Here is a 25,099-nt window from a genome sequence, read left to right as displayed (position 1 = left end):
TTGACATACTAATGGCTTGCATCTTGCTCTACATTGCGTACATATCCCGTAGTGTTGGAGCTAGCAGCCTTGTTGTATTGTGGTACACATTGTTATTATCAGTAAACCAGAGATAAACAGAACAACGGGTTGTCGTGCATATCCTTCGCCTCCTGTGAGTATTCTTATATCAAGACCAGAAACCTGATAGCTATTGGATAAAGCTACCTTGCTAGGCTACAGTATAAGAGAATAATAACTCATCATCATCATCATCATCATAACCCAAAGCATGACACTATGTTGGTGGTGTGCTATGTTATGTGAAATACAGTTGCTTTATGAAGCTTAGTAAATGGGAGAAACAATTACCTCGCCAGCTGGAATGCCCACAGATAGTCTCTTGACAGCCTGGACTTTCTTGTGTAGGTGTTGCTGGTAGACCTTAGTCAGCTGGTTGACCTGCAGCAGGTCAGCATTGGCTGCACCACTGGTGACACGCTGGCGCTCCACCACCACATCCTCATCCTCATCCTCTGTGCCACTCTGTGCCACTACCTTCTTGGGGAAGATCAGATTCCTGTAGTGCAGAATTGAGGAGGGATAGAGAGAGAAAGAAAGTGAAAAAACGAAGGTGGAGACATGAGACCAGGTTTAATATGAGGTAACCTTGTTGAGACCTGGCTTTTCTAGTTCGGAAAGCCTAGGGAAATGCTTTGCAGAAAGTAGCTACAAAGGAGTGGAAACCCGTTTGAATTTAATTGAATTGCTTGGGCAGAGGTAAAATCAGTTTTTCCTTCAGGTTTCCTTCTATTTTCTTCAATGTTGTAAGCTAGCATAGGCAACAACTCTCTGCAAAATAGTCCTACACAATCAGAAAAGATGGTGCACATAACAACAAGCAACCATTCTACGGGCATGTGGGGGAGGGTTCTTGGAATGTAACATCCAATTAAATTGCGAGCAATGAACAAGACGGCGTGAAAACCACGTGGTTTGGAGGTATCAACACTAAATATGAGGGTACCAGCAACCACCATACCCCCAGTCCTCCCATATCCATATTATCTAGTAGTTCACTAGTTTTCTGTCAACACTGACTCACCTTACTTTGCGTATGAGCCACTTATTGAAGAGCAGACGCAAGCTGAAGAAGACAAAGCCTTGCAGGAACAAGGACACAAACATCCAACCAAGCATGTCCATACCGAAGGGGTTCTTATAGGCATCCACACCATACAAACTGAGCATCTGCACCTGCATCTCCACCCTGGCCAGCTCCATCAGACCATTACCAAAGCTGAACTGGGGGAAGATCAAGAACACGTAGCTCAGGATGCGGTAGACCTCGTGGATGCTCTGTAGGAGAAAGAGAGGGAAAGAGAGAGAGACAAGGAGACAGACAGAGGGAGGAAAATGTGGTCACTGTATGAGTACCAGATCATATAATCAGCCGTCTCCACATCACCACAGCAACAGGAGAGAGATGCACTATGCAGTTTGAACAACAACTGTATGCGTCTCCCTTCATCTCCACCTTGTACTAACCTCATCATTCTCATTCAGCTGACCCAGGAAGTAGACTACGGAGGTGGAGATGATGGTGTTGATGCTGATGAAGAGGTTTATGCACACATAGCTGATGAAGGCCATCTCTGCATCCTTAAAAACACTCGACAGGAGGTACATCCAGGGGAAGGTGGCAAACCTGAGAACAAAATGGCAACAGCATTTTAGGCTTAGCCTTGTGTTACGAATTCAATTGATGTTCAACAACCCAGACAAAAAAAGAGGCACCGGATAACCTTGAAAAATAAGAGAGAAAAGAAAAACTTAAACTCCTCTGACAAAGAGGGTAACCACTCAAACACAAATGTTAAAAGAGAAGAAGACGAATTACTTCTCCTATTCCATCATGTCTTTTCCCTTTCTCCTCTTACTCTAACTGATCTGCTTTTTTATTGATTGGGGGGCCAGGGTCAAGAGAGAGGATGTGCAGCAACCAAGAGGGAGAGAGAGTGAGAGAGAGAGAGAGAGAGAGAGAGAGAGAAGGAGGGAGATAGAGAGAGGAGAGTGTGGCTGCAAGAAAAAGCTGTGTGGGAGAGAGGCTGTTTACCAAGCTGTTTACATGACATGTAACAGAACTAAAAAAGCCAGTCCAGGTGGGTGCAGACAAGCTGCTGTGACTATGAAGTGTAATTATTCATTGCCAGGAATTCTGTCTGTCTGTCTGTGTCTGTCTGTCTGTCTGTCTGTCTGTCTGTCTGTCTGTCAAATGGAGACCAGAGTGCTAAGCTTGCCTCTATCTACAATAGGACTCTGTAGATGGACCCTAAGCAGCAATGCACTTCGAATACTTGACTACCATAACTGATGGAACAAACAATACTGTTAGTTTGGAATCACGCTGTGTGAGTGTCTGCCTTGAGGGAACTCTGCTTCACATGCTATCCAGCAAAAAATTGACTTGGCTCTTATGAACCGTGAAGCAGCCACCTATCACTTAGTAACAAGATATATTTTTCATCCATTATCAAGTCAAGCAGGTAGTAAGTGAAGTGAAGATGAAAGGTTTGTAGTGTGATACATTCAGAATCTGAGGGACCTCTCTCTATCCTTTTATTTTATTGCTTTTGTCTCAACTGTATGCGCTTTGAGATTGTTCAAATTAAAAGCGCTTTACAAATATAATGTATTATTATTATTACTATTATGATAACCATGCTCTGACAGGGGTGTGTGCCGTCACTATGGTAATAGAACTAATGCACTCACTCACCCAAAGAGCACAAAGAGCAAAGTGACAGCAGCCAGGTTATGCCTATCGGTGAAGGTTGGGAGCTGGAAGGCTGCCATCACAGCAATTGAGAGAGTCACCGGGACCATGTACAGGGTCTGGAGAAACAGGGGGACATGCTTACACATTGTAGTGATATATGTAGCTCCATACGTATGTCAAACTTAATCACTTTTTCAACGGCAAAAATCAATAATTCAGATACTGGGAAAATAATTATCTACTGCAGTTTTAGCATGTAGCTAGCATCTAAACGTTATCTCAAAATGAATGAGGAAAAGAGGAGGGCAGTGTCATTGAACACAAGCAGGATGTTGATGTTGAGAGAGATGATGTTGTGTTGGGTGGTTACCATGTCGTAGAGGAAGTTGATGGTCCAGTAGAAGGGTTCTCCGATGCCAGAGATGTGCTGCAGCCCCTTGGAGCCGCTGTGGTGTTCCTGGACCTCGTAGATGGCAAAGCTGCCCGTCATGATGGAGTAGCCAGTCAGCACACACAGGGCCACCAGGATATGGACCAGGCCTCGCACCCTAAACACCATGGAGGGAGGTAGAGACGTCACTGAGCAGGAGGATCACAGAGCCAAATATACTATATACAGTTAGGTCCATATATATTTGGACTCTGACACAATTATTTGTTATTTTAGCTGTTTACCAAAACATACTCAAGTTACAGTTATATAATTAATATGGGCTTAAAGTGCAGACTCTCAGCTTTAATTTGAGGGTATTCACATCCAAATTGGGGGTTTAGGAATTACAGCTCTTTTATATGTAGCCCCCTCTTTTTCAAGTGACCAAAAGTAATTGGACAATTGACTCAAAAGCTGTTTCATGGACAGGTGTGGGCTATTCCTTTGTTATTTTTTTCATCAATTAAGCAGGTAAAAGGTGTGAGTTGATTCCAAGTGTGGCATTTGCATTTGGAAGCTGTTGCTGTGAACGCACAACATGCGGTCAAAGGAGCTCTCAATGCAAGTGAAACAGGCCATCCTTAGGCTGCAAAATAAAAAAAATCCATCAGAGAGATAGCAGCAACATTAGGAGTGGAAAAATCAACAGTTTGGTACATTCTGAGAAAAAAAGAACGCACTGGTGAGCTCGGCAACACAAAAAGGCCTGGATGTCCACAGAAGACAACAGTGGTGGATGATTGCAGGATCCTTGACATGGTAAAGAAAAACCCATTCACAACATCCAGCCAAGTGAAGAATACTCTCCAGGAGGTAGGCATATCATTATCGAAGTCTACCATAAAGAGAAGACTTCACAAGAGCAAATACAGAGGGTTCACCACAAGGTGCAAACCATTCATAAGCCTAAAAAATAGGAAGGCCAGATTAGACTTTGCCAAAAAACATCTAAAAAAGCCTGTTTAGGAACAGTATTCTTTGGACAGATGAAACTAAGATCAACCTGTACCAGAATGAAGGGAAGAAAAAAGTATGGAGAAGGCTTGGAACTGCTTATGATCTGAAGCATACTACATCATCTGTAAAACACGGTGGAGGCAATGTGATGGCATGGGCATGCATGGCTTCCAATGGCACTGAGTCACTAGTGTTTATTGATGATGTGACAGAAGACAGAAGCAGCCGGATGAATTCTGAAGTGTTTAGGGATATACTGTCTGCTCAGATTCAGCCAAATTCAGCAAAGTTGATTGGATGGCGCTTCACAGTACAGATGGACAATGACCCAAAACATACTGAGAAAGCAGCCCAGGAGTTTTTTAAGGCAAAGAAGTGGAATATTCTGCAATGGCCGAGTCGATCACCTGATCTCAACCCGATCGAGCATGCATTTCACGTGCTGAAGACAAAACTAAAGGCAGAAAGACCCACAAACAAACAACAACTGAAGACAGCTGCGGTAAAGGCCTGGCAAAGGAGGAAACCCAGCATTTGGTGGTGTCCATGGGTTCCAGACTTCAGGCAGTCATTGCCTGCAAAGGATTCTCGACAAAGTATTCAAACATTTATTTATGATTATGTTAATTTGTCCAATTACATTTGAGCCCCTGAAAATGGGGGACTGTGTATAAAAATGGTTGCAATTCCTAAAAGTTTCATACAATATTTTTGTTCAACCCCTGGAATTAAAGCTGAAAGTTTCAAATACATTGTGGTGGCGTACAGAGCCACAATTAAGAAAATTGTGTCACTGTCCAAATATTTCCGGACCTAACTGTATGTAGTACTTCTACCTATCAGTATCTTGATGTTACAGAAGGCAGTGTTAATGGTCTTTGTTGCCAGCTGAGCCCACAATTCATTTGAACCATTCAAGAGTCTTATAACAAACAGAATACTATCAATAATAAATGGTCTCCCCTGAGGCCAGCTGATACTGCTATTGAGATGTCGAACTGATAAAGATCCCATATCTGAGGCAGTGGTGGGGAACATCATGGGATGGCAGGCTCAGAGTTTCTGGACCGTGTTGATATTATACTACCTGCTGCCTGTGTCTTTGATCCTTCCTGCCCATCCCTCTACAAGATTCATGCCCCCTTCCTCCCCCTTCTCTATTTCTTTCAGAAATCTACCCCTGCATGATTCGTGTTCTGCCTCTTCATTTTGGCCTGGGTACAAGACCACAGACCAAAGAGAATATGCTGGGTGGGGATAAAAAATAAAAGAGCGACTGGCAGAGCAACAGAGAGAGCAGATATAAGTAGCTAGCAGCACAAGCTTATTATCAGTATGACCGAGAAGCATTCTGAACCCCACAGATACAATACGCCGCAAGGACGAGACATTTGGGATAAGCCAGGCTCATCTGTAATACTGGTTAAACCAATCAATAACAACTGAAGCAACAACTATCGTTCATTTCCCCTCAGAGGGGAACATATTGACCGTAACAATTACAATCACTGTAAAGTGTAAAAGTTAGGAGTGAAGCTAAAAGACCAGCAGTTGAAACTCAAGAGACCTTAAGTATTAATGAGAGCCTTGGGGAGTTGTGTGGTCAGATCACGACCATGCTCTCAGCTTCGTGAATCCCTCCCTCAGTCCAGAACACCAGGCTCTCTAGCCCACAGCTAGCCCGGGTTGTAGGGAGGCAAACACCGCCACGCATACTACTGAGCTTTTCAATCCCAGGTCCTTATAATAGCCTGCAGTGTTTAAAACAGCCACGTTAGGGAAGTGGGGTAAAATCAATCAACCTCTGCACCACCTTCAGAGTAAACACACATTATGTTGGGCCTGTGATCAATAATGCAAGCTCAGGAAAATCCATTTATAAAATAAAATATGGGTGAATACAACAATTTCCTTATCCCGAGACACTGACGACTTTAATTTAAATGTCAGTTTCTCCACTAGTGTTATCAGTTCTCAAGATCACTTCTTGTGGCATCTCAATAAGCATAACAACAATCAGCATTTCGGTATGATGAGATATACTGGGTACATTATCACTCGTCCATATGTTTGGTCACCAACCAAGGAAAAAATCCCACTGATACAAAGTATGTGAACTCCTTGTGCAATAATAGATTTTTTTAGTTTTTACCATGAACCAGTCTTTTTTATCTGATATAACAGGTTTATATTTACCAATTCCATATGTTGGTTTAGAGGAAATCATGCGTGTAGTAGAAAAACTAAATTATAAAGAAATTAGTGCAGATGCAAAAATAAGTGAACCCCAAGTTGCATTGGTTAAATCAAGTAGGTACATAGAATCAGGTGGGTAAATAATTGGGTACCAAATGAAACAATCAAAGGAGAGATCTTTAGGAAAGAGTTTGGGAGAGACTCTGATAAATAGAGATAAGAAACCTGGTCAGTTTTGTGTTAGGGTTAGATCTCAGAGGACACCAGGAAGAGGGTAGTGAGAGCACATCAGTCTGGGGAAGGCTATAAAATCATCTCAACAAGATTTGAGCTCCATCAGTCCACTGTGAGGGAAATCATTTACAAATGGAGAGCATTTAACATGAAGCAACTCGGCCTAGAAGTGGACGCACTTCCAAAATATCACCAAGAGCCACAAGAAAAATAATAAATCAGGTAAAAGCCAACCCAAACATAACATCTAGAGATTTGCAGACCTCCCTTGCTGCATCTCAGGTAACTGTGCATGCTTCAACAATAAGAACACTGAATCGAAATAGCATTCATGGGAGAGTTGCTAAGAAGAAGCTTCTGCTGTCAAAAAAGAACCAAACTGCCTGTCTTAACTTTGCCAGAGACCACCTGGACAAGCCTGAAGGTTTCTGGAAGTCCGTTCTCTGGACAGATGAGTCCATTGACCTTTTTGGTCACAATCAAAACCACTATGTTTGGCGAAAACCCAACACTGCCCACCACCAAAAGAAACGTATCCCATCAGTCAAGCATGGTGGTGGGAGTGTCAAGATCTGGGGCTGCTTTTCCTCCTCTGGACCTGAATGTCTCCACATCATCAAGGGAACCATGAATTCTGAGGTATACCAGGAGATTCTTGAACAGAACGGCAAGCCATAAGTCAAGAAGCTAAAGCTGGGCTGAAAATGGGTCTTCAAACAAGACAACGACCCAAAGCATTCAAGTAAATCTACCAAAGAATGGCTCAGGAGAAAGAAGATTCGTGTTTTGGAAGTTCTGACCTAAATCTAATCGAGATACTGCGGCAGGAGCTAAAGTGGGCAGAGACGGATTAGTGGCTATACGAGATGTTTACTCCAAGTTATCACAGCTAATGGAGGTGCCACAAGCTATTGACTGAAGTTCACATATTTTTGCACACATGAAATCTGAGTTTTTGTTAAACAAACCACTTTCGTTAAATAAACTATGAAAATATATCATATTTTTTGTTTGTGTCCTTTATTTCGAATGCCTTTATTACGAATTGGGGTTTAGACAAAGATTTTTATAAGTTAATTTTAATATTTTATCCAAAAATAATGACCATCCCTGTAGGGTTCACAAACTTTCAAGCAGCACTGTACAAATGTTAATTAGAATGATCTTTTTCTATGGGCAAAGTGATCATCATAATTACGAAAATTTAACATGCTTTGAACAGAGAAAGTTGGCATTCTTACATGGCATCTTCATCAAGTGCCTGGCCAGGATATGGATGGCTGGACACAGAGATGGCTGCATTGAGACAGAGAGAACAGAACAGTTTAGCCACATTCATAAGACACTTACACTGCACAGAGAGAACGTTAAAACAACAGACAATGCAGCAGCATCAGACACACTGATAAAGCAATTCCCCCAGACTTCTCCCCCATCTCGGCCTCTGTGAGTCTACAGGTTACATTTGAATGATTGCATTCCTTCCGCCGCCCCTGTTCTCTTATTGACTGGGGGGGGATTGTATTAATCTTGCCTGGAGGCAGACTGTGGAGCTCAGGGCTGGTGCTGAAGTAGGGCTGAAACGTCAGTCTGCCTCAATCCCTGAGTACAGCTCTCAACACTGCTCATCTGTATTCTGGCTGCATATGGATGGGAATCTGAGACTACACAGCGCCCCCTGGCTGCACACAGGGGAACTGGTCAATGAACTGGTTAATCTCTCTCTGCCTAGGATTCAAATGATCCAAATGGGTGCCAAGGCAGACTACGACCCAATTAATCAGATTACATAGTTTCAAAGGTCTCTGTAAACGTGTCAAGGGCCTCTCTGGAAGCACTATTTGGAGAGTGTGTAAATCCCTTTCAGCAGATTAGTCTGGCTGATAAATGCAATTTGATTTAAAAGTGATTCCAGGTAGTGTGGCCTCTATGTGAGACCCTTGAGAAGCTATAAGACACCAAGATTTTAATATCAAATAAGAACTGTTATGCTTTCCCTGGTGAAACACATGGGGGTTATGGTGAAGTAGTGGTGCGTGATATAGGTTCTCTTTGAGTGTATGAATGATTTTTTATAACCAAAAGCCATTTGCAAGAGAGTACAAATACAACCATTACCGTATTTCTGTGGATCCTTGTCTGCAGGCAGGCTGGAGCGTAGAATGAAGTTGTTGAGACTGTTTAGGTATGCTGGCATGGTATGGTGACCCTCAGGGTTGTACCAGACCTATAAGAGTAAACACACACACACACACACACACACACACACACACACACACACACACACACACACACACACACACACACACACACACACACACACACACACACACACACTCAGAAGACATGCTCTATCATAAATGTGTCTTCTAATTTTTGAGAGGAGGTTTCCAAGCCACAAAAACACAAGCACCATCGTCACAGAGCCATTTTAGACAAAAACATAATTGCAAGTACTGCAATAAACTACGTTAACGATGACATTGATAGCATAATAATGTAGCTCCATCTGGGTACAGGCATCTTGGTGCATCTCTATCGTAGCAACTTCAATTAGGAATTTACGGTTAATTTGCAACTATACAGCACAAGAACAGACTTGCAGTATATGGTACAGCAGAGCAGATGAACTACTTACCTTGGTGAGTGTCCGATTTTTAGGCACCTCCAAGAGGTCCATCTGTAGACCAGTGGGGAGGGGCTCCTCAAAAGCGAAGCCGCCATACCTGAGGAATTGTTCAAATATCCATTCATTCGTAGTAGTCCTATGTCCAATGGAAATTCAGGGCAACAGATATACGATACATGGACACAGATACTGACACTGAAAGTGTAATTTACCTATTCCTGATGAAGTCATTGGCTGTGGCCACAAGGTAGTTTTCAACGTTGATATCAGTCAGGTTATAAACAACTTGAGAGGAGGGGATCTTTTTATGAGGAGGCTGGTACTGGTCATGCTCACATACCTGATAAGACCAGAATGGGAAATAGGGTAAATGTCTAGTACACACATACAGACAGGACAGCTAACATCCAGCCACATGTTGGTACGTCACTTGTCCTTTATCTGACTCCATCTCACCTGCTCCTGACTGGTGCATTTGCAGGATTCAAACGGACGTGAACTGTTCCCACCGGAGTACCACGTGTTTATCTTGGTGCTTCTTGTGCAAATCCTTCAGAAAGACATTCCCAAGGTGAATGACAGCCTGTTAACATGCTAAAAGGACTGGACATGTGTACTGAATCACAATAACACTAAGCCCCCTGGCTCACACACACACACACACACACACACACACACACACACACACACACACACACACACACACACACACACACACACACACACACACACACACAAACATAGCGCCGATAGTAGTGTTCCATATGGCTGAACGTAAATCACTATCTCTTTCCACATATATATATAAACTGGCATGACATCATTGTGGATATCTGTACTCAGGAAGCACTGCGGCATTCAGCACTCTTCAGTGATTGTCCACAGGGCATCACATAGAAGCCCTTCTGCACGACTAGATGTCTTTTTTTTTGGCTGACAATTTTATAGTGCCTCTGAGGTCTGGTTCATGAGTGCCAACATTGATTTGAGTGCCTGTGAGGGGAAATCTCTCCTATAAACACAGAGTGTTTATGGAATACAAATGATTCTCACACGGCAGAGCAGCTCTAGGCTTTTAGCCACATACACCATGTGTAGAGCTGAGCTTGGAGAAAAGAAAAGGTGTAGTGGAGAGAGAGAGAGGTGTGTGTGTGTGTGTGGGGGGGGTGGTGTGCCAATGACATATCATTTGAAGTAGCAGAGAGGAGTGGAAATAACAGGAGAAAACAAAGTGATATGGGGACACAGAGGTAAACTCATGTAGGAAGGATTTTAAGAGGATGAAAAATGATAAGGGAAGAACAGTCATGACAGAGATAAACAAAGTAGGAGCAAATCTGGCGGAGGTACATAGGCAATGCAATGAGCCATCATGCTAGAAAGACGAAGAAGCCAGTCCAGCAGGGGAGGCTGGTGGTGGTAGAAAAACGTGTTTGATACTGTTTCTCATTCCATTCCATGCATTACAATGAGCCCGTTCTAGGATTTCTACCTCCACCAGCCTTCCCTGCAGTCCAGGTGGGGGCAGACAGACTGCTGTGACTGTGAAGTGTGATTATTCATTGCCAGGGATTCAGGAGTCTGCCTGTCTGATGAATGGAGACCAGAGTGCTGAGCGTGCCTCTACCTAGGACTCTGGAAGGGATGGGCTCTAATGCCTACAGACGTTTCACTACTGACTGCTATAGTGAGAAATAGAGATTTTGACCTCTCCTGCACACACTATTGTAAATCAAGTAGTACTAGAGTGTGATATTATATCAAGAGTGTGTTGTTCCAGCCTTGTATTATCACAGATAGACCACAGGGTTTATACAAGTAACAGATCGATCTGTCTTCAACACAATGGTTAGTGATTATAGAGGGGTTGAGATGGTACATACGGGTTATGAGGGCTGTTCATGCACTGGTTATCCATCCCAGGGAAGGACATCATGGTGTCTGCTAGACGGCTGGTGTTTGGATTCTGGTTGCTGTTGAGAAAACAGGACAAACTGTTTCAGGACTAGTCATCATTAAACATCATTAAACATCCATATAAAGGGGGCCTATATAGTATGGTAATAAAGTCACCCAATAGCCTTGAGTGACTTTCTGCAAATTATTCTGTATACGGAAATGAGACATGTAGGGTAGTGATCTAGTGGGATCTAATACCAGCCCTACAAAGCTAAATCAATCTCACTGAGACATCAACCAAGGACAGTAAGAGGGCAAAGGGTCTTTGATATATTTGTGTCTCAGCATTTTTCCCCCTCCATATTTCCCTGAGATCAAATAAGTGCTCTTCACAATCAAGACGTCTCTCTCTCTGACTCTCTCCTTCTCTATGACTTTCATCTCACATATCAGATCATATAATCATATTAATCTCTCTCTCTCTCTCTCTCTGTCCCTCTCTCTCTCTCTCTCTCTCTCTCTCGCTCTCTCTCTATCTCTCTCTCTCTCTCTCTCTTTCTCCCCCCTGTCCTTCAAGGAACTGCTATTCTCTTGCAACAAATATCAACTTTATTAGCAAAACATGAAAATGTGAAAAAGTACCAAAATACTGTATAAACATAAACATACTGTATATCCTAGCGCAGTGCTGGGATTGCTAACCTGAAGAAGGAGTACTGGGGGCCGATGTCGTAGAGAGCAGGTGAGAGCTCCATCTCAGGGAAGTGCTCTAGGTCACTCTTGATGGAGCCCAGACCCATGGCAAAGATGACAAAGAGGACCGGCAGTAGGATTTGGGAGCACAGGCCCTTCCAGTCCCTCCTTGTGTGGTGCACTCTCTTCACCCACATGGCCACTACCTGCTGCCAGGCTAGGGCTAGCCCTGTCACTGTGGAAGAACCTGTCAGACCTACAGGACAAATCAAATCACATTTCATTTGTCACTTATATCGCATACAGTTGTAATTGACATTGTGAAATGTTTTGGGATCTTGCTCCATGCTCAACAACAGCGGTCAAGGGGAAGGAGTGAAGGTTAACTGTTAATACACATGATTTATAGAAGTATTATATATTATAGGAGATTCTTTCTTCTTTTTTCATTTCAGGACATTGCTGTTAAAGATAATTTGTTTTCAATTACCTTCCTGATTAAATGAATAAATGTTGTTACGTGAGTTTGACCTAGTGAGTTTGCCCGGTGCCAGTAACACACATGATTGTTGCCCCATGAGACCCAGGTTTTGATTCCCGGTCTCACTCTTTCTATCTGTAACCTCTGATGGTCTCCTACTATATACATTCTATGAGTAGAGTACTGTATATTATCAAAGTTGTTCAGTAAATGGTGTCAATAGAGAGGAATAGCACTCACTGGCTTTATCTCCGAAGCTGGAGATGCTTCCATTGAGGTCCTCTGGTATGCTGTCTCTAGATCCGGACAGATCTGTCACTGATTCTGACACAGACAATGGCTTATCCTCTGCATGGTCCATATCGTCTTTGGTCAACTGGAGGAACACCTACAACAACAACAACAACAACAACAGAATACTCCAATGAGTGTGTGAATGGGACAGTATATCTACATGCACATAGTATGTGAGAGCGTATGCCTGTATGAATATCATAGTGTGTATGAATGAAATTGTGTGTTACTACACTGCACATATTGTATCAGAAGTGGAGATCCTTTGTTCTTGCCCTATATTCCAGTCAGCAAGAGTTTGTTTATACGTCTCACCTCCTCCAGGGTGGTGTCAGAGACGCCGTAGCAGCCCAGCTGCAGAGCATCCAGGTTGGCGTCCAGGCTGGTGAGCAGGGAGCGGTACGCTGCAGCATTCTGGGAGCTGAAGGGGGGCAGGCAGTAGACCAGGTCTCCCACCTCACCCTCCTTCAGCCGTGCCTCAGGCATGCGGGCCTGGATGAAGGCCTTCAGCTCAGCACCGTCAAACCTCACCTGGGAGTCTGAGGCCTGGACCTAACAGGGAGAGAGAGATACAGTACAAGGGATGAGGATGAGATAGATCAATGTTTACATGTGGATGTATTTGTGAGTAAGAGAGAAGTAGGTGGGTGAGAATCATGGTTAGAAGAAGAACAGCACACTACCTTCTTAGTGAGTGTGAGGTTGTAGCCCTGGGCCAGTTTGTCCTTGAGATAGAAGGGGGAGCCGCAGCACTTGAGACCACCTCTCTCCAGGAAGGCGATACGGTCACTCAGTACTTCAGCCTCATCCAGATGATGGGTAGACAAGATGATGGTGCGGTCTGATCACAAGCAAAGACACACACATTCACAATGAGACAAAGAAAGAAAAGGACAAATCCACACACAGGCGTATAGACAAAGAGAAGCATACAGAGGCACAGAGAAAAACAACACAGAGACAAAAAATATGAGAAAACCTGCCCTTTTCAATTTTCAACTTCATTCCCTCAGCACTAACTCTCACATCGTCTGAGACAGACCCAATTAAACAGCAGATTCTACAGCCACAAATGCATGACGGATAGCAATCTCTCCGACACTACAGTCGCTGTGGGATTTTCTACCTTCTCTTTTCCATAGCTACAGTATGTGCACCTGGAGAAAATCCATTTCTGCTTAATTAAATGCTGAATGGAAAGTCAGACACCAGATAAGGACAAACCCCAAAAGGGTTTGCTACAGGTACGCATCCTCGGCTCCCCTCTCCTTGTTCTAGTCTTATCATGTCTGGGGTTCAGGTGTGCGTGTGTGTGTGTGTGTGTGTGTGTGTGTGTGTGTGTGTGTGTGTGTGTGTGTGTGTGTGTGTGTGTGTGTGTGTGTGCGTGAGAGGAGAGGCTACCCTGCGTGTGTGTGCGTGTGTGTGTGTGTGCGTGTGTGTGTGTATCTGTGTGTGTGTGTGTGTATGTGTGTGTGTGTGTGTGTGTGTGTGTGTGTATATGTGTGCGTGTGTGCGTGCGTGTGTGACTCACCTCTCTTGTGCTGGATGACGATGTCCCAGATACTCCGTCGGGAGCAGGGGTCGACACCAGTGGTGGGCTCGTCTAAGACCACCAGACGGGAGCCCCCGATGAAGGCGATAGAAATGGACAGTTTCCTCTTCATCCCTCCTGACAGCGCGCCCACCCTCTTGTGCCTGTGGGCATACATGCCAGTCTCCTCAAGGATTCTGGTAAGAGGGAAAAGACATGTAAGTTATGGAAAATCACTAAGAATCAGAGCATGTCAGTCATCATTGATATCAAAAGAATGAATTATGAAATAGCAAGTGTATGGATATGGTCTCAAGGTTCAGATTGCACACTCACTTGCGCACTTGCTGATTCAGTTCACCTCGTGACCAATGGGGGGCCTTAATCTGTCCATAGAGCAGCAGGTGCTCTTTGGTGGTCAGATGGTCAAAGTGGACGTCATACTGCATGCACACGCCCATCTCCTGGCGAATGCTGTCAATGTTTGTCTGCATGTCCTGCCCATACACCTCAATGGTGCCAGAGGAGGGGGCGAACAGACCAGTGAGAAGGGACCTGAATATAAACACCACATGAACATGACAATGGGAAATTGACACAATCCTGTTTTCTAATCGAGAATACATTTGAGAAAGTTAATGTATCAACATATTCCAGAATGCTTAAACCTCTAACCCAAACAAACAATCACAGTCTGCTTTATAGCCTCTGTTTGATCAAAGGGGACTAGTGCACAGTCCTCACATGGTAGTGGTCTTGCCAGCCCCATTGTGTCCTAGCAGTGAGGTGACATGGCCCTCGTAGAAGGACACGTTCAGATTCTCTATGGCTGCCCGCTCCCCGTATATCTTAGTCAAACCATGGAGTGATACTCCTACAGGCAGCCCAGAGAACTCCTCATCCACTTGAGAGGAGAGGCTACCCTTTCCTGAAGGAGAGAGAGAGAGAGAGAGAGATTCAAGATTCAAGATTCAAGATGGTTTTATTGTCATATGCACAACAGTTACAGAGCAATCGCTGGCAATGAAATTCTTAAGTCTTGGGCTCCTCCAACAGTGCAATAAGAAGTGTAAATAATAAAAATAAGAAACAACAACAATAACAATATTTACCTAAATATAAAACTAAATAAATGTAAATGTAAAATGTAAAAAGTGAAATGTAAACAGACGTTTTTATCCAGATGTCGACTGGTCTAAAGTGGCATTTTATAGTGGCATGTTATAAAGTGGCATAGTTAAAGTGTCATTGTGGTGAGCTAAGTAGCTCAGGAGAGAGCTAAGTAGCTCAGAGAGAGAGAGAAGGTCAAAACAAACAGTCACACAGCTTTTCATCTCTGCCAGCTGCTGTGGGTAGGGAGACTGCTTTGCTGTAGTACGGTACCTTGGTCTTTGTCGTTGGCGAAGACATTATGCTTCTTCTGCATGACGTTGGAGAAGAGCAGTCCCCTGCCCACCTTCTTGGGTGCCTTACTGCAGCAACAGAACAAGTCTGCCCAGAAGGATGGCATGAAGGGGAAGTACCAGGGGGATGCAATGCCATATTTTCCTGACAGGAACAAAACAGATATAAAAAGAGACACAGTAATTACAACACATATTACATTAACAGTGCCTTCGGAAAGTATTCAGACGCCTTAATTGAGAGGAACAAAACTGCTCAGGAATGCGAGGCCTGGGGAGACTTACAAAAATCTACAAAGTTGAATGGTGGAGAGGAAAAAGCACAGTTGATGGGACAATATCATCTCAGTCACTGTACAAAATTGGTCTATAACCAAGTGGCCAAAAAGAATCCCTTAATGGAAATTATCTTTCTCATATCCATAATTGTGTTTGCAACAATGAATTCAAGTGATACAGCAAAGAAAGGGGCTGGAAATGTGTTTATTTGGTTTTATTACAAAGCATTAAGTTTAGTGCAAATCCAGCATATACAATGCAGTTTCTGCATCTGCACTCTCGTGTGAAGAATAGTGTGTAATTGATTCCTATGCAAATCAGAGACTCTATAAAAACAGATACTAATTCCAAAATTATATGAACTATGCATAACCTTGCATTAAGATGGGCTCAATTCAACTTATTGAGTGATTTGTTGATGACATTTTTGCATTTTAGCTAATGTGTCATAACAAAGTGTCTGAATACTTATGTAGATGCAGTATTTCTATATTTCAATTTTAATAAATTTACTGAAATTTCAAAAAACTAGTTTTTGCTTTGTCATTCTGGGGTATTGTGTGTGGATTGATGGCAAATTGTTTTAATTTAATTCATTTTAAATTGAGTCTATAACACAACAAAACATGGAAAAAGTGAAGGGGTCTGAATACTTCCCAAAGGCACTGTACTATACAATATGAATTACACAGTAATACCAGCAGTGTAGTGGGGAATACACTGTAATACTTAGAGCCCTCAAGGCATTGTGATATGTTTTCAGACTGATATGCTGTTATATTATTGTTACCTGGGAAGACCACACGGATGTACACTCCAATAATGAAGTAGAGCACTGAGTCGATGAGCAGGAGCCAGCAGAGCCAGCCAAAAGAGGACGTGTCACCAGCCAGGGGTGAGATGTACGAGTTGCTCCACTGAATTCCTAAAGCCAGCGATAAAAACAAAAGTATCAGTGTCTTTGTCGGTATAACAGAGGTGCTTTCCAGATGGCTAGCTTCCCAGCATGGATGTACCTTCTCCCTGGGTCTCATAGCGAGAGATGTATTGACTGGCGTAGCTGAAACAGGTGGGGGCAAACAAACTCTGTGGGAAATAAGAGGCACAAATAAAGCATCTGACTGTGGATATCAATAAATACATGTCTGCATTCACGTCCGTATTTTCTTCTCTCTCTTTCTTTCCCCATCTTTCACTCCATTTGTCTCACTCACACCTCCTCCACCACCCATCTCCTCTCTCTCTCTCTTTCTCTCTCTCTCCCCCTCCCCCACCCTGTGTCATCCTCACCAGTGCACTCTTGACAGAGAAGGAGAGCGTGGTCTCCAGTGACATGACCACAATAAAGGGGAAAAAGCAGATGATGTAGATGAGGCTTCCACTCAGCCCGGCGATGTTGGTCTTGTCGAAGAAGGAGCTGACCAGGAAGCTGATAGCCACGATACTCAGGCCATAGTCGCACAGGTAGAGGAAGACCACAAAGCTATTGCTGTGGGGTAGCACTCGTCCATACTTCAGGATGAGGGTGAGGATGATGATGGTGACCACAAGGAAGGCCGCACTCTCCAGGAACCAGGCAAAGAAGTGGCTGACGGGATTGACACCCATCATCTTCATGTACTGTGGGGATCAAAAAATAGGCTTTAGGAAATCACCAAATAAAAATGTATATGTTGTATATGCTAGAAAGGAGATTGGCAATACATACACACTCAACATATAGATACACAGACAAAGGACCGAATTGACAGCAGCGATGCAGTCTACCTCATGAAGTCTGAGCTCTCTCTCGTGGACCAGCTTCTTGACAAAGTCGGCTATAAACAGAACCCAGGCAATCATCAGGACCAGAGGGAATGCAAACGAGATGCTGTTGAGGTACCTGAGGAGCAGAGAGATGACAGGTGTCAATCAAATGTCACAATCGACAAACCCTGCCACTCAAAAGCAGCAGTTTATGAGGAAAACAAATGACGGTGTCCTAACCTGATATAATTCACACCAAGCTTTTCCCATAATCAGATATGAGGCCTGATACATGGACCTTGGCACTGTTTATTATAATACAAGTTATATTTCAAAGCGATCGTATCGGAATAATGTGTTGTTCTGTAATAAATCAATGCAATAGAGCTGCAAGGATAACCATATCTCACACATGGATGGGAGGCAGCCAGCCAAAGAGAGCAGCAAGCTGCTTTAGCAAGATGAGATATCAGTGTTGGCTTTAGAAGAACTCTGAGCAAGACATAAACATAGACATTATGCTCAACGATGATTTATTGCAACGTGTGTACTGTATTGATGCACTGTATACAGTTTATGAGTAACCGATGTTAGATTGAATGCATGAGAGATGAGGGGATTTTTTTTTATTGTGGCTACATACATACATTACTATGTAGTGCACATTTTTTACAGCAAAGGAATGTGTGTGTATACTGTATATATGCATGCTCATGTTTGTCAGCATATGATGTATGTGTGCATGCATCCATGCTCATGTAATGCATGTATTTGTCTGTGCTTTATAGTGTGTGTGTGTGTGTGTGTGTGTGTGTGTGTGTGTGTGTGTGTGTGTGTGTGTGTGTGTGTATGTGTGTGTGTGTGCACACGTGCGTGTGTGTGTGTGTGTGTGTTTGTCTGTAAGCCAACTCACTCGTCCTTAAGGAAGCAGGGGTAGGGGAAAGGCTGTAGCTGGACGGCTGGATCTGTGACCTGCTGGCCTGTCTGTGTCTCTATGATGGCCCTGTCAATGCTCTCCTGCAGGTACACAAAGCCCCGGTTGTAGCGCTGTGTCTTCAGGGGCGAGATGTACGGGTCCTTGATCCAGAAGGGGTTCCGGGAGCGGTCAGTGCGCATGGCGTTCTCAATGTGCATACGGATGGTGTAGTCTACTTTTGGAGGGAGGGCGGTGCCAGAGGCATCCCGGCGTTTCCTGGGTGAATCATCGTGTTTGGGCAGCTTGAAGATGATACCTGCAGAGTGATTCAAAATGTCAATGCACATTGAAACAGATCTGAAGAAGACACTGCAGTGAAAATTTGTATTTAAAAAAAAAACCACACAAATCCCATGGACTGTAATAGTGTATAAACATAAGGTATCCACTCACTTGCGTAGAGGTCGCGCGTTCGGGCCAGGTGTTCAGCCTGGGTGTTGAGCTCATCAGTGGAGTTGAGGGCATGGAAGCGGTCAAAGTTGATGCAGGATGAGAGATTTATCATAAGAGTGGACAGCGTGGTGATTTGCTGAACTATGTGCTTGTTCTTCTCCAGCAAGGTGGTCATGTTAGCTGTCAGAATACAGGGGTGGGGTTGTTAGACTTGGGGGAAAGATATATTTTATCATATAATTCAGAGGAGAATACACTTTATTAGAGTCAGTTCTAAAGGATTACTGGGAGCCTTTAGATGCTACGTTTTGATATGCGGGACATTTCACCAGCAGAAAGAGAGTTAGGGATAACAGTTGCCTATGCCATTTTCAAAAGTAAGACCTTCAAATACAAACTCACAGAAGTTCTTGAGAGTCTCCTTCATGTTGTCGACATTGATGTCCGTGTTCATCTCAATGAAATTCTGAACAAAGGAATTGCTGAGGGAATTCTAGGGGAAAATATGTCAAAGAATATCATGAAACTTTGCAAAGGTCACTGCATGCTTTACTATACTTTCCCAGCACTACATATACTGGAGCATTACATATACTGGACTGGACTGTATAGACGTCTAGTATAGCTATAAGTGCTGAGTCATACGGTACCTGAAGCATTGGCAGGGTCTCAGTCAGTATTTTGGCTGACTGCATGATATAGGAGGAAGACTGAAGCCAATCCTGGGAGTATAGTTTCAAATTGGCAAACTGCTGCAGCGTGGCGTTGGACTGGAAAGCAAAAGATAGAGATGTTAGTAGTTATGTACTGTAAGTGTATGAGATTTTGTGTGTGTGGTGTGTGTGTGTGTGTGTGTGTGTGTGTTGATGACACTGGTAAATATACCTTCTGGATGATGGCTCTGGTCAGTGGTATGTCTGGGCTGTAGAGGACCTGTCCCAGCAGCATGGGCTTGAGGAAGGCCCATGCTATAGCGCCTCCTGTGGTGTTCACCATGTCCACGTAGAAGTTCATACAGAACGGAGCTGGGGGAGACAAATATATACAGTAGGTTAAATGTCAAACCTACAGGCAGCAATGCAACACTGCAAATACAGACAAATCCACTTGTCCATATGGTGGACTTTGTGGTAAAACTACACATTAAGTTGCCTCCTACATCTGTGAGCTAACTTTGTAATAACTCTAGTGACAACATTGTATTTGTACAAAATGCATCAGTAATTGCTTTGTAATTGCATTATACCAGCAACATTTTTAAGTGACTAGGGTGCACTGTAGAAACAGGCATATGTGCAAAATGGGCTCATACTGGCATTGCGAGGGATCTTGAACTTCTCGACGAGCTCATCTATCTTGTGCTCCTGCTGGGTGGAGGGGGCAGACTCCGACATGATGGGCAGCTTGGAGATGCCAAAGAGGGACATGATTCCATGGTTACACATGGCTCTGGACACTGTGATGAACGTGGCTCTGCTGGAGATGCCACTTGTTTTGCCTCTCACCAGCTAGAGAGAACAGAGACTTAGGAGTTAGGAGACTACAACATTGAGGAAAAAAAAGAAGAAAAAAAAGATAGAAGAGTCATAGAAGAGTCATACCGGGGCAAGGTAAAGAGAGACAGAGGGACGATACAATTGGTATGCTAATACTGCACTTATATAGAATTTGAAAATGCTTAATAAAATGGGATAAACGACTACAAAACGAACCTCACATACAATACACAATACACATCGACATAACTGACCCTGCTAGATGCTAATTCTCTGCTAATTGACTGCACCTCCCTCCCTAGTACCTACTGTACTATCTCAGTATGAGCACTCACGTTGTGGAACTCAGGGTCAGCCACCAGGTTGAGGTCACGGATGGAGAGCAGGTAGTCCTTCAGCCGGTCGATGGCAGGAAGCAGCTTGCCCATCATGTCCATCAAGAATTTGGCCATCTGCAGCATGAGCCCCACCACCTTTTGCATGTCACTGGACAACACCAGCTGGGAAACATAAGACAGCTATTAACACTCACTGTATATGGCCTCACTCGCTCTCTGAACGCAGGTTCAAACACAACGAAACACAAATTATAGTTCAACAGATGATAAAAGATCTGTTTTTGACCCTGGGTTTTGTGTCTCAGCCAGCATTTTTCTGTTGCTGCTTCTTCGCAAAGTTACACTCTTAAAAGTTAATATCAAAAAAGGGTTCTTCATTTGTTCCTGTAGAGGCAGTCTTTGGAAAACCATTTTAGGTTCCATGTCGAACCCTTTACACAGAGGGGTCTAAATGGAATGCAAATGATCTACAGAGAACCCAAAAGGGTTCTACATGGAACCCAAAAGGCTTATTCAAAAGGGTGCCCCTACAGGGACAAATTAAGAACCCTTTTTTCTAAGAGTGTAATGTTAGATTGTATTTGCATGTTCTATGCACTTAACCACCTTCATTTAACACTGTATAAATGTGGTTACAGCGAGGGAACTTGTGACATTCCTTTTTAAAGGAACATACATTTAAAGGGAATCTGGGATTCAAACAATAGCAATGTGTTCTCCCCACCACTTTATTTGGTAAACAGCTGAGGGATGGGGCTGGAGAAAGGTAACCACTCTCAAATACATGGAGAGCTATGGATGCAGGATAAGATAGTTGATGGGGTAAGACAGTGGAACTAAGCTTATGAGGCATTTCTAAGCAACATTTTTCAAGAATCAAAGGCTATGAATCATTTACAAGTCAAAAAATGTTTGGATGTTTGATGTTTGAAAAACCTCTTATATGCAGGACACGCAATTGGGAAGTTTAGAAAGTCCCCACTGGTGTGACAATGTCGAAGTTCCGTGACTGCACCCGTGAATTTTATTTCAGGTCATTCACCTTGGCAAAACAACCACCAGGAGGCATCGTTGAGCATGATGGATATGTTTACATTGCAAGAGTACTGTACTGTAGTTTGCTGTATGAGTTATTTCAAACACGCTGCGTTTTGTACAGTATCATAGCCTCGGTAGGCTAAACAGGTTGGTCTAGCTTTTATACAGTAGCTTAACTTTAAGCTTTGAGGAATGTTTGAAAAGAGTATAGTTGTTGCGCCATACAGTATGGGTCTGCACTGTGCACTGCATTTTGAGCCATATAGTCTCTGTAGGCTAAAAAGGTTGGTCTAGGTTGTATAGCTTAACTTTATCTTAAATTTTGCCTGTACTGGATAACTGTATTCAACCCAAGACACCGGCAGTTGCCACTTGTATCAATAACAAAATCACTGGCAGGTTTGTGTGGTGATAGATTTTTTTAATTTACGGTCTTATTCACATGTTTTCAAATACTGCTGACAAATAATTTTTCTGATTTGTGCGTACATTGTATTGGACACGTGATGTGTGTAAAATACTTTTTTGAAGGTTGTACTCATCATGATAAGATAGCTGACGTAGCCATTTGCAATTACTTGCTTGATCATTCCAGATTAACAATCAAAGCAGAGCAACTGAAATATAGTTAGAAGGAGAGCGGGAGGGAGAGAGGATTCGCTCACACAGTCACGATCAAGCAAGAGAGCGGGAGAGAGAGAACGGGAGAGGGATACAGCAGAGCATGTCCAAAACCAGGGGTGCATTTTTTTGCATGCTGGTGTGCTCCTCCCAAATAGGCAATGGCATTATGATAAATAATGTGTACACAAAACAAGATTACATTACTTTTTTTTTTTTGTTCCAATGAAAATCAAGATTTAGCCGACTGGTGATAGTTGTTCTCTATGACAACTCACTTTTGGCGCGTCTCTATTCACAGACTAAAACCTAAAAACCAGTGTGACTGAAGCGAGATGTTCCCGAGCCAGCCAGGAGTTAAATGTTTAAACTTAGGATATACTGTATGATTGATGGGGGAGGGTAATCTTTGTTTTGATTGTTAACTATTAACAAACAAAGGAATGACAATTTATCCAGCACACTCTCCCCATTCAAACAATCCATCAAAAAGTGCTATACAAAATAAATGCATTATTATTATTATTATTATTATTATTATTACATTGTGTGAACGAGAAAAAGCTGCCCTTGCTGAAAATGTGGACGTTCGCACCATATTATGACGGGTTTAATGATAACAACCATAGACTACTTTTTTATCCAGTCACAATCCCACTGGAACTCGAAAGCCAACTTGTGCTTATTCATGTTAGATTGCGTTAAAACATTTTCCCTGTTTCTCTACGCTGTGTGAGAATGTGTGATGATGGTATGAGAGTAGATAGGAGTTGGTTCCATTGCTCGGTCATCGTTAAAATAACCTGATATTTACACCATTTCCAATCTTCATCTCTGCAATTCATGAGCTGTTATAATAAAATTGATTTTGCCAATCTATCTGATGAGGCAAACCATTCTCTTTGTCATAGCCTCGGTAGGCTAAAAAGGTTGGTCTAGCTTGTATACAGTAGTTTGACTTTATCTTAAATTTTGCCTGTATTAGATATCCGCCGAATTTATGTGAGGGGGCTACAGCCTAAAATGTTGCGAGGGGGGTGAAGGAGGGGCTGAGCAACACAGTGATGACTATGAAAGACAGTTCCCCCTTCACCCCCTCGCAACATTTAAGGCAGCACCCCCCTCACTGTAGCCCGCTCACATATTTTCCTGTCCTTGGTATTGTATATTAGCTTCAAAACATGTTTTTTGCCCTGTTTGACGAAGGTATATCTTCTAATGTGAGGTCATTCTCTGTTCGTGATGTAGCAATTACAATTCACAATGTATCACATTACGTGTGCGCTCACTAGCGATACAAATAATTGGCTAAAACAGTTTCCAGAAGATGAAAATACATCTGATGGTGGTTATTGTTTGTGCGCGATGTCAAATGCGCACTGACAAATGTAAACAAACATGGATGTTTGCAAGTGCAAGACGCACATGCTGTCCTTCACAGCTCTTCTCACCACCTTCTGGTGGCTTTCAGCAGCACTTCACACCGTGAAATTGCCGCAGTGGCAGGACTTAGGCGTACCCCGCAGAAATGTCGGTGTGCACTTATGAAACCCCTGCCAACTGCACTATCGTGTATAGGCACACGATTTAATTAAGAGAATATGCTGTATACAGTTGCAAGACCCTTACCCTGTAGACGATGTTCTCTATGTTCATGTAGCGAGCCACTAGCACCACAAAGTTGTACCACTGGTGTGGGGGCAGTTGACAGAAGACCCTGAAGATGAGCTCCTCTGTGCGGTTCATCAGCAGGATGGATGGGTCACTGCAGTGGCGCAAGTTAGCCAGCCAGGCCAGCATCTGCAGGGCAACATGGGTCAACAAGGGGTCAGATCTCTAAAGTAGCTTTTATGAAGCTATTACTTTGGCAGGCAGAGACAGGGGGAGGGGAGGGGTGAAAGGAGTAACATGAAGGTGTTTGGGAATTTGACATTCACTACTACCTCCATGAACCCCATATACTATACACATAACGCAAGTTAAGGTATAGCATATTCATTAACTGCCTCCATGAGAGAGGTGTACAGCAACTTCACCTGGAGGTTGCTATCGGGCAGACTGGTCTCCATGAGCAGGTGTAGAATCTCTGGAGGGATGTCAGTGAATCGCTGAACATCCAGAGCAAACGCTGTCTTATTCCTCAGAAGCTCATACACCTTGATCACACCTGACAAATCAATGTGAGAGGAGTCAAAGAAGGTTTACTAATGAAGCTATGAGCTTGTCAAGTACTGCTGCTGAACAGGGGAGGCTGGTGGAGGTAGAAATTGGAGGACGGGCTCATTGGAATGCATGGCATGGAATGAGGAATGGTGTCAAACATGTGATACAGTACCATTCCTCATTCCATTTCATGCATTATAATGAGCCTGTCCTCCCCACATGTTTGATACCATTCCTCATTCCATTCCATGCATTACAATGAGCCCATCCACCGATTTCTACCTCCACCGGCCTCTCCTGCTGCTGAAATACGTGGGACAGTGGCATACTGTACCTGAAGAAGTGAAGTTGATATTGAGAGACTCCAGGCTGCTGATGTTCATCCCAAATGTGTCAGAGAACAAAGAGCTCCTGTAAAACACACACACACACGCACGCACGCACGCACGCATAAACACACACACAAACACACACACACACAAAATGGTTAAGGATCAAGTATGTGTAAAATATTGTTATGGTATTTATTAATTTTCTCTTT

The 25,099-nt window shown here is 43.3% G+C and overlaps 1 protein-coding gene across 1 annotated transcript in view; it reads right to left on the bottom strand.

Annotated features, from left to right (window-relative positions):
• Positions 1-25,099, bottom strand: part of abca12 (ATP-binding cassette, sub-family A (ABC1), member 12) — a 50,292-nt gene that overhangs the window by 7,824 nt on the left and 17,369 nt on the right. The window contains exons 16-48 of the mRNA XM_083681969.1: positions 24,893-24,969; positions 24,432-24,562; positions 24,025-24,195; positions 20,734-20,898; positions 20,215-20,410; positions 19,788-19,927; positions 19,553-19,672; positions 19,305-19,395; positions 18,903-19,082; positions 18,447-18,765; positions 17,555-17,669; positions 17,078-17,407; positions 16,804-16,873; positions 16,578-16,712; positions 15,489-15,653; positions 14,850-15,033; positions 14,442-14,660; positions 14,106-14,302; positions 13,258-13,415; positions 12,890-13,126; positions 12,521-12,668; positions 11,809-12,055; positions 11,091-11,180; positions 9,664-9,757; positions 9,420-9,547; positions 9,217-9,304; positions 8,697-8,805; positions 7,820-7,874; positions 3,129-3,306; positions 2,759-2,874; positions 1,528-1,687; positions 1,085-1,338; positions 352-559 (exon numbers count right to left, since the gene is read on the bottom strand). Of these exons, the coding sequence (XP_083538095.1) occupies positions 352-559; positions 1,085-1,338; positions 1,528-1,687; positions 2,759-2,874; positions 3,129-3,306; positions 7,820-7,874; positions 8,697-8,805; positions 9,217-9,304; positions 9,420-9,547; positions 9,664-9,757; positions 11,091-11,180; positions 11,809-12,055; positions 12,521-12,668; positions 12,890-13,126; positions 13,258-13,415; positions 14,106-14,302; positions 14,442-14,660; positions 14,850-15,033; positions 15,489-15,653; positions 16,578-16,712; positions 16,804-16,873; positions 17,078-17,407; positions 17,555-17,669; positions 18,447-18,765; positions 18,903-19,082; positions 19,305-19,395; positions 19,553-19,672; positions 19,788-19,927; positions 20,215-20,410; positions 20,734-20,898; positions 24,025-24,195; positions 24,432-24,562; positions 24,893-24,969 (5,275 nt within the window). The remainder of the gene's footprint in view (positions 1-351; positions 560-1,084; positions 1,339-1,527; positions 1,688-2,758; positions 2,875-3,128; positions 3,307-7,819; positions 7,875-8,696; positions 8,806-9,216; positions 9,305-9,419; positions 9,548-9,663; positions 9,758-11,090; positions 11,181-11,808; positions 12,056-12,520; positions 12,669-12,889; positions 13,127-13,257; positions 13,416-14,105; positions 14,303-14,441; positions 14,661-14,849; positions 15,034-15,488; positions 15,654-16,577; positions 16,713-16,803; positions 16,874-17,077; positions 17,408-17,554; positions 17,670-18,446; positions 18,766-18,902; positions 19,083-19,304; positions 19,396-19,552; positions 19,673-19,787; positions 19,928-20,214; positions 20,411-20,733; positions 20,899-24,024; positions 24,196-24,431; positions 24,563-24,892; positions 24,970-25,099) is intronic.

This window comes from Argentina silus (genome assembly GCF_951799395.1).
Source record: "Argentina silus genome assembly, chromosome: 12".
NCBI classification, from domain to species: Eukaryota; Metazoa; Chordata; class Actinopteri; order Argentiniformes; family Argentinidae; genus Argentina; species Argentina silus.
This window is presented reverse-complemented; position numbering and strand designations above follow the sequence as displayed.